Here is a 16,123-nt window from a genome sequence, read left to right on the forward strand (position 1 = left end):
CACTTTATTAGGAGTATTTTATGGAGTACTTAAAATATACTACTAAAAAAATGAAAAACTAATCAACAGAATCACCTCAGACTATGAACTGTGTTATTAGGGGAGTAGGAAGCTGTTTTTCAAAATCTCAAATTAATGGTAGCTACGAATATGTGTATATTTCAAATGAAAGTGACTACTATTACATGGTGGGAATGTGAGATATACATATATGTACAACCTAAAACATGAATTTGATACTTTTGTCTCAACATTGACCATGAGTGGAAACAATGGGAACAAAGATGTCTAAGAATCCTCAGAATCGGAGTAAGGAGGGCAAGAACCATCATCCACATTAGCCAGTGGATCAAACATAGGTGACCCTGGATCCATACATCCAAGCACCAAATCAAGATTGCACCTATCCCCCTGCATTCAACACACAACTTCTTATTAGAGAGACTCACCCACATATATATATATATATATATATCGAGAGAGATTCAACGATGACTTACGCCTTCGACTGATAAGTTTCCAACCATGGCACAGCTTGTCACCACCACATTAGTATCTGGAAATATGGCCTTTTCACATGCACCTTCTCTACTCAACTCCTCAGCAAGTCCCTCGGTGAAGAACTCTGTTGGTTTGTTCCTCCACGCCTTGGGCGCTTGGAACTGCAGCCGGTAGGGGCCGTCCCACTCCACTCCATTCGTGAACGAGAATATCAAACTCGATGCTGCATAACCAACCTCAAGCTAGCTCAGACAAGTATCCACCATTTCAAAGCTAAGAAACTCCAAGGAAAGGTGGATGCATACCGTGCTTTGGGATGCATATTTGGATCGTGTAGTAAGGGGGGTCGGCTTTTCCCCTAACTCTCTTGAGCATTGCCCTGGGCTCCCCACCACACATGATAGGCTGGTTGAACCCTCCTGCAAAAATATCTATTCATCAATAAAACTACATCAGAAAAAACTGCATTACATTTTGAGATGTAAATAATCACCATTGAAAGCAACTCCATAAGCTTCATTAGGAACAAGATTTCTTGCAGCTGGATTGTAGAACAGCTTCAGTCTCTCCCCCTATCAAATGCAGCTACATTAGATAGGAATGCAACAAATGGTAAAAACTCGAAAAAGGACTAGTTTTGAGGGGGCGTTTGCATACTGCCGTAGGAGGCAGACCGTTCATAGTTTTCCAGTATACGGGAGCTCTTCCAAGATCGAATTCAGCCCATGAAGGAAGCACATATCTGGATAGCGGGGTGAATACATCAATACAACGAGCAATCATATTACTAATAGTTAATGAATTTTTTCAACAACTCACTCTTTAATTTCCTCAGCGGGAGGTGCTGCAACCGAAGCTGCAGCAGTGACTCTCCCACTGATCTTGCTCGATTTTCTCTTGATCGGATCACTGATCCGCACAGGAGAACCGAAGAATCGAACGGCTGCAGTTCAACATAACGATGGTGTTAAGTTAATAGGGTCTCAATACTATAGTAAGCATCACGAGATAACTCTTAAATCCTAATCCCTCTCTTTCACACAGAAAAAGATTAAATCTTGATGAAACAGCCATATAAGGAAGAGATAGAGATCACTAAATCAGTTCTCAAACACTATGTGCGAATTCATTCAAGAATATATATCAACATCAAGATTACATCCTTATTTCTTTAAGTGAAAGCTACAAATCAGCACATCAACGCTTGTGTGTATCAAATCAATCTAGAAATCCACCAACTGATTGCATCAATCAAAAGCAAAAGATTGCATACCATGTGATCTTGAAGGAACACCACCAGAAGTAGATGCAATTTGCTTAGAAGAATTGAAAAGTGATGCACTTGTAGTAGCAGTTGCCGCAACCATTCTTGCAAGCTCAAGATAATTTTGCTTCAGATAAACAAGGATAGCATAATCTGGGAATTTAAAGGCAACCACTCATAACAAAATATCTCATATACAAGAAAATGACAAAAAATGAGCAAATTAAATAATAAATATCTTTAATAAAAAAAGGCCCAAAAAAAAGAAAAAAGAAAAATCCTGACTTCATTGTCATAACAGAATCCCCTCAATATCCAAAATCTCTAATTCCACTATGTAACCTATAAAACTCCCACCGCTTTATCAGTTAATCAACTTCTTTGTCACGTTGCATTTTATTTTCTCCGTCCATTTACACTTCGATGACATCAAATTCTTGAAAAGAAAAATTCAAACTTTTCAGTTTTCACACAACCCCACAATTTTATTAATTTATATAAGCCTCGCATCTCACACATAACAAACCCACGCCAAGAAAAATGGCTCTCTTGGCGCCACCACCGCCCAAGCTGAAGCCCTTCCAATTCCCATCTCTTCACAGATTCAACCCCTTGAAAATCACACACAAACAGCAGAATTCGATACATTTTGCATCAAACGCAAGATTCCCACAAAATTCCCTCAAAGATAGCATCTTTTTCAGAAGAAAAGATGCGAAGATCATAAGGGTTAGTCCAATTGTGCGTGCAGCGTCGATCCCACTATCTGGGGATGATAAAGATTCAAACTTTGGCAGAATTCTGTTGTCGGATGTGGTGGTGAAGAGGAAGAGGAACGTGTTTTGGGGCAGAAAGTGGAATTCTTTGGATATTGGGATTGTTAGTGTGGTGGCGGCTATGCATTTGTTATGTGTTTTAGCTCCTTCCACATTCAACTGGGGTGCCTTGGGTGTTGCTGTTGCATTGTATGTGATTACTGGGCTTCTTGGAATCACTCTCTCTTTCCATAGGAATCTTTCACACAGAAGCTTCAAGCTTCCCAAATGGCTTGAGTATTTCTTTGCTTACTGTGGCTCTCTTGCCCTGCAGGTTTCCCCTCTCTCTCTCTCTCTCTCTCTCTCTTTGAAGAACATAAATTTGATGTTTAATGTTGAATTTGTACAATTTTTGGAACAGGGGAATCCAATTGAGTGGGTGAGCACACATAGATTCCACCATCAGTTCTGTGACTCTGAGAAAGATCCACACAGCCCCATTGAGGGATTTTGGTTTAGTCATATGAGTTGGTTCTTTGATTCTGAAAATATTACTCAAAGGGTGAGAATAGATTAGAATTTAGCACTCTTTTGTTAAATTTGTTTGTCTTGATTTTTGTTTTAATTGGAACATTTAACTTTTCCAGTGTGGGGAGCCAACCAATGTTGGAGATTTAGAGAAACAGCCCTTCTATAAGTTCCTTCAAAACACTTATATTTTTCATCATGTAGCACTTGGAGCTCTTCTCTATGCAATGGGTGGACTTCCCTTCATTGTTTGGGGAATGGTAAAAGTGATAATCTCGGCTCAATTTAATCTCGTTTGTATACTTAGTTTGGAATTGTAAGTGATAATCTCGGGTGGGCCATCAATAACATGTGCTAGTGTGTTCAATTTTATTCCACACCACTTGTTGGAATAGTTGGTAATAGCCTCATATATGTGTGAATGTGAAATTGAACCAAATCTCATGACTCATCAAACATGTGCAGGGTGTGAGGACAGTGTGGGTTTACCATATCACTTGGCTAGTGAATTCAGCTTGCCATGTTTGGGGCAAACAAGTATGGAACACCGGCGACCTATCACGGAACAACTGGTGACATGACGGCGAATCTTGTTTTATTACATCAGTACATGTCACGAAATATATATCGAATTTTGATGGAGAAAAATTGTGATTTATAGGTGGGTGGCAGTGCTTGCATTTGGAGAGGGGTGGCACAACAATCACCATGCATTTGAGTATTCAGCTAGACATGGGCTAGAGTGGTGGCAAATTGATATGACTTGGTATGCAATTAGGGCTCTTGAAGCACTTGGATTGGCCACTGATGTCAAGTTGCCTACACCAGCACAAAAGCAAAAAATGAAGGCATTAAATTAGTCTATATTGATAGATAGTTAGAGAGAGAAGAGTGAGAGAGAGCCTCACTTTTGTACAAGTAATTTCACGGCTATAAATGTGGTAAATGAATTTGGTAGTATTGTCAAAATGAGGAGTAATGTTCAACTACTCATTGTGCGAAATTAGGCACTCACTTTTGGTGTAGGGAAATCAAACAGTAGGAATTGTGTGGTCTGATTTTCTATGCATTTAATAGTCTAAATTTGTTATGAACCATAATAAGTAGTGGTATAATAGTGGTAAACTAATAACATGGCAATTATCATGGGAATTTGTTTTTCCCATCAACATTCTATGTGTTTAAATGTGTCACTCCTAATATGGCAGATTGATTTATTTTATGTGTTTTATAAGCTATTGAACAACAACGTAAATTTACCCACTTAGTGTTCTAGTGACGAAATAAACATAAGTGACTTATCCTCTTTAATAAGAAATGTTTGATGGCGTAAGTTAGAGGCTAATACTAATTTAGTCTTGGACCAACAATTTAATAGGAGTGTTTAATTGGTAGCTTCAAGTTTTAGCCCACATTTAAAGAGAAGGCATAGGTGAGCCGCATCGGACGGGGGACGGAGGTGGTCGGCGACGGGCAAGGAGGTGATGGGTGGGGTGGGACCGTGGGAGCGGGTAGTGGGAAACCCTAATTAATTAATCACAATTTATTATATAGACAAGTTTAACTTAAGATCAATTAAATTTTATTAATTTTATTTTTTATTTTAATAAAATCATATATATGATATTTTTATATGGACAAAATTTCCATTTTATAACTTCATTTACGGAATAATCTAGTTTATATATGCTATCTACTAGTATTATCTTACTTCACAGATTTATCTAGCTTATCAAACGTATAGATACAGAAGCATATTAACATATTCAAGATGGATTAATTCTATATGATTTTCTAAATTACACTTTTCTCTTGTTTTTATGTTATGACACATATATAAAAACTCATAAACGTTAGAAATATTAAATGGTACTCTGATGGAATTAATTTAAATATTTGGATTAATTTACACCTAGTTCTTATATTTTAATTTGAAGTCAAATTATTAATTCAAGTTAGGTCAAAGTCACCTTAGATGTGTTTCTGAGTTGTAAATTTGTATTTATAAAAGAAGTTAGGCACTAATTCAAATTGACAAAATTAATTAAAGTAAAGTCTAGTTAATATATTTGGATGTGAATAAAAAATTACGAATCTAGGTAGCATACATTATTTACCAACGTAACAGTTACGATTTAAAAAAATTATTATCAATTATCATAGATGTAAAATATTGATCCGTGATAAGGGAACCATTTCTTTTGTAGACTTACAACAACTTAATAACTTATCCCATATGCTACTAATCCATATTATTTTCTGACTCGACTGTAAGAGAAAATTAGACCTTTCGGACGGTCCAGAGAAAATCAGCCGATGAATTAAAATACATTTTTATCCTTGAAATTAAATATGTAGTGCAGGGCCTAGAGTACATTTTATAAAGTAACAATGTTTCATCCAAATTCTTGAAACAAAGTTCAAAGCCATATATAAGCATAGCTAAACCCAAATATGTCACAGATAGATTTAAGCCACTAAAAATCAGAGAGATGTCTGCAGCAAACGCAAGATCCCTTAAAGATCCCCCAAAAGATGATGCCAAGATCAAAAGGGTGTGGCCAAAAGATGAAAAAGATTCAACCTTTGGCAGAATTAAGGTGTCTGGTGTGGAGGTGAAGGAGAAGAGGAATGTGTTTTGGGGAAGAAAGTGGAATTCTTTTGATATTTTGGTTGCTTCTGGGCTTGCAGCTTTGCATTTGCTGTGTGTTTTAGCTCCTTCCACTTTTAAATGGGATGCCTTTGGTGTTGCTGTTGCATTGTATTTCATTACTGGGCTTCTTGGAATCACTCTCTCTTTCCACAGAAATCTCTCTCACAGAAGCTTCAAGATTCCCAAATGGCTTGAGTATTTCTTTGCTTATTGTGGCACTCTTGCCCTTCAGGTTCCCCTCTCTCTCTCTCTCTGATGGATCCAAAGGGAGGCTCAATCCCCCACCCACCAAAAGATTTTTCTATACAATCTTATAAAATCTTCACATTATCCATATTTTGAATAAACTGCATGCATGCACTACCCCCCATCAATAAATCGGGATAGCTTGGCTAGCTACTAGGATTTTTTTTTATTTTGTGTTTCTTCCAAATAGCTACAACACTTTGTGTTTTGTTTAATTTTTTTCATGGCTCCATAGATGATTTCGATTAGCCGATGTGTTTTCCCGTGTTTCAGAATACAGTTAAGGCCATCCACAACGCTGTTCCTATACCGTTCCTTAAACCACTATTTGAGGGCCCCACTGTACTTTTTTACTCCATTCCTTACTAAGGAACGGAACCTGCAACCCTCCGTTCCTTAACCGTTCCTTAAATTACTATTCATTCAATTTCATTTTTTTTTATTTCCAACCCAATTCAATTTAAATAAACACACTTTAAAAAACAAACACACTTTATTAAAAAACACGCAACATTAAAAAAAATTACAACTTAAACGTAAAAAAATAAAAAGCACACAATTAAAATCCTAAAAAAATAAAAGTACACAATTTTAATAATTTCATCCGCCAAAATTTGCCCAAATGTGCTCAATTAGATCATGTTGGAGTTGGGTGTGGGCACTAGAGTCGCGTGTCCTTGCACGAATAGATAACCGTTCTTGTATAGACGGATGCGCTCCACTTCGAGGCGGACTACTTGCGGTTGAGCTTCCGGGGGATTCGTCGTCGAACCAATTTCCCGCCTCGGGTCCTTCGTCTTGGACAATCATGTTGTGCAAGATTATGCACGTATACATGATGTCGACCATGTTTTCCATGAACCACGTACGAGCCGGGGCTTTGATGATGTTGAAGCGCGCTTGGAGAACCCAGAACGCCCTCTCCACATCCTTGCGAGCAGCCTCCTGCTTCTGCGCAAAAAGAGTCTGCTTTGGGTTCGCAGACCCACTGCACGTCTTCACGAAGGTAGGCCACTTCGAGTAGATGCCATCGGCGAGATAGTACGCCATTTTATAAAGCCGGTTGTTGGCGACGAAGTTGATGGCCGGCGCTTTACCATCCAAAACTTCGGTCAAGAGGTCAGACTGGTGGAGCACGTTTACGTCGTTGTTCGACCCGGGGACCCCGAAGTACGCGTGCCAGATCCAAAGGCGGTAGTCGGCAACGGCCTCAAGTATAACGGTTGGGTGGGTGCCTTTGTGGCCGCTCGTGTAGGACCCCTTCCACGCCACCGGGCAATTCTTCCATTGCCAGTGCATGCAATCGACGCTGCCGAGCATCCCGGGGAATCCGTGCACTGTTTCGTGAAGGTTGAGCAGGAACTGACAATCGGTCGTGCTTGGCCTTCGGAGAAATTCATCGGTGAAGGCTGCCCGGACGCCTTGGCAGAATTTGAGCAAGCACATTCGCCCAGTGCTGTCTCCGATGTGGAGGTATTCGTCGAACATGTCGGCCGTTTGTCCAGTCGCAAGCTGGCGGATTGCTGCAGTACATTTCTGCAGCTTCGTGTGGCTGGGACGGCCGACCGCGTCGAACCCTTCCTGGAAGAACTCTTCCCGGGCTGCCAAAGTATTCGCGATGTGGAGAAATAACGGTTTCCCCATGCGGAAACGGCGACGGAAGTACGTATCTCCCCAAACCGGGTTATCGCAGAAGTAGTCGCGTACTAACCTTGCGGCGGCTTCCTCCCGGTTACGATGGATGTACGTACGGGAGCGTCGTTGGGGCGGCGCGGCTTCTTCCGCCTCCCGTCGTCGATCTTCTTCAAGTGATTGTTCCAATATTTGACGCATTTGTTCATAAGGATCCATTAGTTTGATTAAATTTGGGAGAAGGAAAATATAGTTGATTTGAGATGAAAATTGGGGTGGAAATAGAGAGGAATAGATGTGTGTTTGTGATTGAAATGAGTATGAAATAGGAGTATTTATAGAGTAAATAAATAAAATAAAAATAAAAAATAAAAATAAAAAACGGATATAAAAAAAACGGTCTCATTACCGTTGCAAAAAAAAATTTTTTTTTTTATTAAATTCGAATTTAAAAAAAAAAATTGAATTATTGCGTCACCGGACGAAGCCCACTCGCGGGGCAGCGAGTGGGCTTCACGCGTCGAATGGGAGGCCGCCACGTCGCCTCGGCGCGTGGCGGAACGTTCCGTTCCGCGTTCCTCCCGAACGGAACGCGGCACGGCATAGGAATGGCGACGGCACGGAACGGCGACGGAACGCACCCCGCAACGCGTGCCGCCGCGGAACCGTTCCGCCGGAACGGCATAGGAACCGCAACGGCACAGCGTTGCGGGTGCCCTAACCAACATTATAACTAGTCAATTACGATAAATTGGATCGGAATTTGCTGTTTTTTCTTCTTCACTATCTCGACGTAACGTGAGCTTGAAAATGTAAAGTATCATCTCAAATCCTTTTTGCACTTGAACCCTGTTGACTTGAGATGATACAGTATTTTTCATTTTAGGGTTCAATAGAGAAAAAGAAAAAAAAAGGGATTTGAGATTCTATTTTTATTTTTCGGAGACCTAAAAGGTGAAATCCCCATATTTTAAATTTTGATTAGAAATAGAACTAGTCCTCGAAATAGAATAGATGTTTAATTGCAATTTGTTTTCACAGGGGCATCCAATTAAGTGGGTGAGCCTACATAGATACCACCATCAGTTTGTTGACTCAGAAATAGATCCACACAGTCCAATTTGGGGATTTTGGTTTAGTCACATGAGTTGGCTCTTTGACACTGAAAATATTGCTCAAAAAGTAAGATTATTTGTCATCCTCAATATCACATTTGTTTTTCTTGGTTTTATATTTGATAAAAATTCATATATCTTTGATTTCAGTGTAGAAAAAGAAGCAATGTTAAAGATTTAGAGAAGCAGGCGTTCTATAAGTCCCTTGAAAAGACTTATTTACTTCATCATGTAGCACTTGGAGCTCTACTCTATGCAATGGGTGCATTTCCCTACATTGTTTGGGGAATAGTAAGTTAATATATTCATTACTTTTATAGCATGTTCTACAATTAATTATCACCTATAAAATTTTGGACAACCTAATTGTGTGCGCTAACTATATAATTTAGGATGATGTTAATTGTGTGTGCCAAGCAAATTTCTCGTTGACTAAAGATAATTCTACAATTAATTAAGCACATATGAAATTTAGGGGTAGGTTAATTGTGTGAGCCAAATACCGCCAACCAAATATCTCATTGACTAAATTAAATAGACAAATTTTGAACCAGTTCAATTAGAGCCCAAGTTTAGCTGGTACCAAATTAGAGATATATACCTTCATTGAAATTCAAATTTTATTGAGAATTTTTAAAACCCACAATTTGGGTTGCTTTCCGTATTATCTAATTTTTTAATAATGCTAGTTGTGTGAAACTAAAATTAAACCAAATCACAATAATATGGAGTAATATATCACCCCCAATGTAAAAAAAAATATTGTGTGAATAAAACGAAAATCTTACCTCAATTATTTATGATTTCATTCTACTAAAAACAATTTAAAATGTCATAAATGTGTAGGGTGTGAGGATTGTGTGGCTTTATCATATCACTTGGCTGGTGAATTCAGCTTGCCATATTTGGGGCAAACAAACATGGAATACCGGCGACCTTTCACGAAATAATTGGTATTCTGCCATGACATAATAATATTATGTCAATACACGTCATGCATATATATATATATATATATATATATATATATGTTGGGTCGTGATGCCTCCGATCTCACACTCACTCAATACGAGAAAATAAAGCACACAACGATGTAACGTGGTTCGGTGATAAACCACCTACGTCCACGGAGAAGATGACCGGAATCTTATTGATGAACAACTCTCAAATACAATGAACTCACACGCACAATTCAATCACTCCAAACTAATCGCAAGCTAGAGCAATAATCTCCTAATTGTGTATGTGTATTGTGTATTCTCCCTCTGCTTTACAACTGAACACCTATCGAGCTATATATGTGAGATAAAGAAGAAAACAACTTAACTAACTTCATTTCCCAAAGTTAGTTATAACCGCCAATTTCCAACGGCTAGTTCCAGCTCCCAAAAACCGAGCTTCCTCTGCTTCCTTTCTTGATCCCTTCCTTGAGCTTCAACGGCTCTATCACTCGATCAAATCTCCACCTTGCTGTGAAAGCTGAGTTATGCAAGAATGATACTTTGATGATACAAGAATGATAGTTTGATTATGCAAGAATGATAGTTTGCATGGACACACATTCACAAATCTCCACCTTGTCCTTGCAAAGCTCCATCAATATCTAGATTCCCTTCTCAATCCTTGTTACAAGTCTCAACACTCCACAATCTCAACCAACTTCAAACAATGTTTGAACTTCGAAGTAGGCAGAGATTTTGTCAACATATCTGATGCATTCTCCTCAGTAGGAACCTTCACCACATTGATCTTCCCACTTTGAATCTCATCCCTGATAAAGTGTCACCTCACATCAATATGCTTCGACCTCTCATGAAACATTTGGTGTTTGGCTAGGCAAATCGCAGAATTGCTGTCACAGTTTATCTTTACTGCCCCCAGCTTCATTCCCAGATCTTCCAAGATTCCTTGCAACCATTTCCCTTCCTTTGCAGCCTCTGTCAGAGCAATATATTCAGCCTCGGTTGTGGATAAAGCAACCACTGGCTATAGGTTGGATTTCCAACTGACTGCTGTGCCAAATAAGGTGAAAATGTAGCCACTTTGTGATTTTCTGTTATCCAAGTTGGCTGCATAATCCGAATCACAATACCCTTCAAGGACTTCATTCTTTTCAGACCATGCTTCACCACCAAACCTTAAACCAGTCACAACAGATCCCCTCAGATACTTCAAGATCCATTTCAGAGCAGCCCAATGCTCTCTACCCGGATCAGCCATGTATCTACTAGCCACACTTATGGCATGAGCAACATCCGGTCTTGTACATATCATCAAGTACATTACACTTCCTATTATATTTGCATAGGGTATCATGCTCATCTCCTTCCTGATTTCATCTGTTCTTGGCACTTGCTCTCTGCTCAACTTGAAATGGCCCGCTAATGGAGTAGAGACTGATCTTGCATTCTTTACCTGATATTTTTTCATCACCTTTTTGATGTATTCAGCTTGAACCAGCCTCAACTCCTTCTTCTTCCTGTTCCTGACAATATCCATGCCTAGGATTCTCTTTGCCTCTCCAAGATCCTTCATCTCAAACTTTTGCTTGAGCTCTTCTTTTACAATCTGCAGTTCACTTAAGCTTGATCATGCCAGTAGAACGTCATCTACATGTAGCAGTAGATAGGCGACTATCAGATCTCCACTTCGCTTGATATATACACAGCTATCAAAGCTAGATCTCTCAAATGCCATCAACTCCATCTGCTTATGGAACTTCTTGTTCCACTGCCGGCTGCTTTGCTTGAGCCCATATAGGCTTTTCTTCAGTAGGCAAACTTTCTTCTCTTCTCCATTCTTCTCAAAACCCTTAGGCTGCATCATATAGATCGTTTCCTCTAGATCCCCATGTAAAAATGCTGTCTTCACATCAAGTTGATACAGCTCCCAGTTGAAATGGGCAGTCATGGCTAACAAAATCCGAATAGAAGTGTGTTTAACTACTGGAGAAAACACCTCTGTGTAGTCAATGCCTTCCACCTGTGTGAATCCCCTAGCTACCAACCTTGCTTTGAAACGTATGCTTTCCACTTCCCCCACCTCTACCTTCTTCTTGATTAGCCATTTGCAACTAATCAGCTTTTGAGTCCCTGGATCAGTCACTAAAACCCAAGTCCCATTTTTTAGTAGGGACTCTATTTCTTCCTCCATAGCCTTGATCCACTTCTGACTTTCTTTGCAACTCATGGCCTCGTCATAGGTTGAGGGTTCTGAGAACATGAGCACCTCTGCCACACACAAAGCAAAGAAACTCATATCATAGTCTGAGAATCTGCTAGGTAGGCCTGCATTTCTTCTGGGATTCCTTCTGGCCCTTTGACTTGCAGCAACCTGTTGTACTGGTGACTCCTGATCACTTATATTCTGAGTTGGTTGAGAGATGGTTGCTCCACCTTCTTCTTGGTTTTCTGTGGACTAAGAATTCTCTTCATCATCTGATTTTTCAGATTCTCTATCAAGCTCAAAATTCTGCATGCTTGCACTACTGTTGTCATCAGAGACCTCTTTCCTTTTCTTGAATGGCATCTCTTCTTCTTTGATGCAAACTATCATTCTTGCATAATCAAACTATCATTCTTGTATCATCAAAGTATCATTCTTGCATAACTCAGCTTTCACAGCAAGGTGGAGATTTGATCGAGTGATAGAGCCGTTGAAGCTCAAGGAAGGGATCAAGAAAGGAAGCAGAGGAAGCTCGGTTTTTGGGAGCGGGAACTAGCCGTTGGAAATTGGCGGTTATAACTAACTTTGGGAAATGAAGTTAGTTAAGTTGTTTTCTTTTTTATCTCACATATATAGCTCGATAGGTGTTCAGTTGTAAAGAAGAGGAAGAATACACAATACACATACACAATTAGGAGATTATTGCTCTAGCTTACGATTAGTTTGGAGTGATTGAATTGTGCGTGTGAGTTCATTGTATTTGAGAGTTGTTCATCAATAAGATTCCGGTCATCTTCTCCGTGGACGTAGGTGGTTTATCACCGAACCACGTTACATCGTTGTGTGCTTTATTTTCTCGTATTGAGTGAGTGTGAGATCGGAGGCATCACGACCCAACAAGTGGTGCCGTCTGTGGGAAACGTTGAAGACGTTTTCTTGGTTGGTTTTCTGGGCGAGTAGAAATCCGGGAGATTTGTTATTTGAGCCGATCTTGGCGATTGCCCACCATTTGTTCGAGAAATGTCCACGGCCAAGTTCGAGGTGGAGAAGTTCACCGGCATAAACGACTTTGGGCTATGGAGGTTGAAGATGAAGGCTATCTTGATGGAGCAAGGTCTATGGGATGTCTTGAAAGATGGCAATGATGCCAAAGAAAAACCTGAGGCCGATGAAAATGAGAAGGGGAGACTTCAAGACATGCAATACAAGGCCTATAGCACCCTGATCTTAAATCTTACAGACAGGGTGCTGAGGGAAGTATCCAAAGAAGAGACGGCTGCAGAGGTTTGGACAAAACTTGAGTCATTGTATATGACTAAGTCTCTAGCGAATCGGCTACATTTGAAGCAGAAGCTTCTTGCCTTCAAGTTTTCAGATGGAAAGAGCATTACTAAACAGCTTGAGGAGTTTGGGAAATGCATAGATGATCTCGAAAACATTGATGAGGTGATTAAGGATGAAGATAAGGCCTTAATGTTGCTCAATTCCTTGCCCAAGAGTTATGAGCACTTCAAGGATGCAGTGCTTCTTGGGAGAGAGGCTAAAGTTACCTATGAGGAAATACACTCTGCATTAAAGCTGAAAGAATCGCAGAGGGCTGACATTAAGCAATCTGACCCAGTGGCTGAGAGCCTGTACTTGAAGAATAATCAGATCAAGAAGGGCTCCAAAAAGAAGTTCCAGAAAAAGGAAGAAGGTGGGGGATGGAAGGAGAAAAGAAGCTGTCACTACTGCAAGAAACCAGGCCATTTGAAGAAGCATTGTTTTGCTTGGAAGAAAAAACAAGAACAAGAAAAGGCTGGGAATGCAGAGACTGCTGATTTGGCTCAAGAAGTGGAAAATAATGAGGCTTTGAATATACACTCGGGAGCCAAGATTGAGGAGTGCTGGATCATGGACTCTGGCTGCTCCTTCCACATTTGTTCCCACAAGTCTTGGTTTCAAGAATTATCAGCTTGGGAAGGTTCAGTGATGCTAGGTAATGACCAAATATGTAATGTCAAGGGAATTGGGAATATCAGATTGAGGGTGAGGGATGGGAGTGTGAAGACTCTCACAGAGGTCAGGTTCATACCTCAAATCAAGAGAAATCTCTTCTCTCTTGGAATGTTGGAATCAAAGGGATACAAGTTTGATTCTGGTAATGGGATCCTCAGAGTAACAAAGGGCTCCAGAACTGTATTGGAGGCTCAAAGAAAGAATAGCATGTATTATTTGATGGGTGAAACTATGGTTGATGCTGTGAATGTGGCTCAGACAGAAGACCTATATCTATGGCATGCTAGGCTTGGACATTTGGGTGAGAAAGGCATCAGAGAACTGGCTAAACGAGGAGTGATGAAGTTAGGTGCCTCAGACAGATTAAAGAAATGTGAATCTTGTATTCTTGGAAAGGCAAAGAAGCTGCCATTTTCTGGTGGGAAACACACTTCATCATCCCCATTTGTGTATGCCCACAGTGACCTGTGGGGGCCATCCCCAACCGAATCCATAGGTGGAGGTAAGTATTTCATCTCCATCATAGATGATTACTCTAGAAAGGTGTGGATTTACATTCTGAAGGAGAAGTCTCAAGCTTTTGAGAAGTTTAGGGAATGGCATGCTAGATATGAGAATGAGAAAGGCTCAATGCTTAAATATCTGAGGACTGATAATGGCATGGAGTTTCTGTCTGCTGAGTTTGATAGTTTCTGTAAAGTGAAAGGGATAAGAAGGCATAGGACCGTGCCAAGAAACCCTCAACAAAACGGGTTGGCAGAAAGAATGAATAGGACATTGCTAGAAAGGGTGAGGTGCATGCTATTCTATTCTGGAATGCCAAAGAGATTCTGGGCAGAGGCTGTTTCTACTGCAGCTGATCTGATCAATATGTGCCCATCTTCAGCTATATCGAATGAAACTCCAGATCACAGACGGCGCCACTTGTTGGGTCGTGATGCCTCCGATCTCACACTCACTCAATACGAGAAAATAAAGCACACAACGATGTAACGTGGTTCGGTGATAAACCACCTACGTCCACGGAGAAGATGACCGGAATCTTATTGATGAACAACTCTCAAATACAATGAACTCACACGCACAATTCAATCACTCCAAACTAATCGCAAGCTAGAGCAATAATCTCCTAATTGTGTATGTGTATTGTGTATTGTGTATTCTCCCTCTGCTTTACAACTGAACACCTATCGAGCTATATATGTGAGATAAAGAAGAAAACAACTTAACTAACTTCATTTCCCAAAGTTAGTTATAACCGCCAATTTCCAACGGCTAGTTCCAGCTCCCAAAAACCGAGCTTCCTCTACTTCCTTTCTTGATCCCTTCCTTGAGCTTCAACGGCTCTATCACTCGATCAAATCTCCACCTTGCTGTGAAAGCTGAGTTATGCAAGAATGATACTTTGATGATACAAGAATGATAGTTTGCATGGACACACATTCACAATATATATTGAATTTTAATCGAGAAAACCGTGAATTTTAGGTGGGTGGCATTGCTTGCATTTGGAGAGGGGTGGCATAACAACCACCATGCCTTTGAGTATTCAGCTAGACATGGGCTAGAGTGGTGGCAAATTGATACAACTTGGTATGCAATTAGGGTTCTTGAAGCAATTGGATTGGCCATTCATATCAAGTTATCTACACCAGCACAACAACAGAAGATGGCCTTAATAATTAGCTAAATCAAGCCTTTAAATTAGTCATATATATGGAGAGATAGAGAGAGAGGGTCTCAATTTCTTTTATTTGTCTTGGTAAAATATAAAGGTGTCATAGATTGGCAAAAGGAAAATAGTTTCTTTTATTTGCACTAAATAAATAAAAATTGCTTTTTACCCCCGCAGTAAATGTTTTCTATTGAGAATGAATATCATTTATCATTCTTCTATTTGATTGAAAAAACAAACATACTTAAGTAGCAATTATTGGTGAAAATTTAAAATTTAATTAAAAAAAGTATGGAACTATAACAACGAAATAATTAATAAACACTTGTAGCTAGACTCTCTAGTAATTGAATGATCAATAGTGGCTATATAAGTTCACTATTTAACAATAATTATTAATATTATTATTTAAGCGTGAATAGCTGCGGCCGTGAGGGATGAATTAGATATTAGGCAGTGCCGTACATATGTGATTAACAATTTTTAAAATATTTTAAAAATATTAGTAAATCGCATGTTATATGGAGCCAAACAGAAGTTGGGCTAAGCCTATGAATTGGGCTCATAGATATTGGGCTTCCAGCATAAGGC

At 39.7% G+C, this 16,123-nt stretch overlaps 3 protein-coding genes across 3 annotated transcripts; 2 read left to right on the plus strand and 1 right to left on the minus strand.

Annotated features, from left to right (window-relative positions):
- Positions 1–132: 132 nt before the first annotated feature.
- LOC121795045 (protein POST-ILLUMINATION CHLOROPHYLL FLUORESCENCE INCREASE, chloroplastic-like) lies at positions 133–1,934 on the minus strand. Its single transcript, XM_042193477.1, has 7 exons — positions 1,775–1,934; positions 1,321–1,444; positions 1,159–1,243; positions 995–1,073; positions 807–920; positions 501–724; positions 133–411 (listed from the first exon to the last, which is right to left on the minus strand). The coding sequence occupies exons 1-7, from the start codon at positions 1,866–1,868 to the stop codon at positions 289–291; spliced, it is 843 nt and encodes a 280-aa protein (XP_042049411.1). The 5' UTR covers positions 1,869–1,934; the 3' UTR covers positions 133–288.
- A 126-nt stretch (positions 1,935–2,060) lies between these two features.
- On the plus strand, positions 2,061–4,017 carry LOC121795044 (palmitoyl-monogalactosyldiacylglycerol delta-7 desaturase, chloroplastic-like). The gene is made up of 5 exons (XM_042193476.1): positions 2,061–2,854; positions 2,942–3,082; positions 3,168–3,308; positions 3,514–3,620; positions 3,710–4,017. The coding sequence occupies exons 1-5, from the start codon at positions 2,306–2,308 to the stop codon at positions 3,906–3,908; spliced, it is 1,137 nt and encodes a 378-aa protein (XP_042049410.1). The 5' UTR covers positions 2,061–2,305; the 3' UTR covers positions 3,909–4,017.
- Positions 4,018–5,540: 1,523 nt separating this feature from the next.
- On the plus strand, positions 5,541–15,547 carry LOC121796600 (palmitoyl-monogalactosyldiacylglycerol delta-7 desaturase, chloroplastic-like). Its single transcript, XM_042195416.1, has 5 exons — positions 5,541–5,933; positions 8,621–8,761; positions 8,845–8,985; positions 9,541–9,647; positions 15,346–15,547. The coding sequence occupies exons 1-5, from the start codon at positions 5,541–5,543 to the stop codon at positions 15,545–15,547; spliced, it is 984 nt and encodes a 327-aa protein (XP_042051350.1).
- The last annotated feature ends 576 nt before the right edge of the window (positions 15,548–16,123 follow it).

The sequence above is a fragment of the Salvia splendens genome, chromosome 3 (genome assembly GCF_004379255.2).
Source record: "Salvia splendens isolate huo1 chromosome 3, SspV2, whole genome shotgun sequence".
NCBI classification, from domain to species: Eukaryota; Viridiplantae; Streptophyta; class Magnoliopsida; order Lamiales; family Lamiaceae; genus Salvia; species Salvia splendens.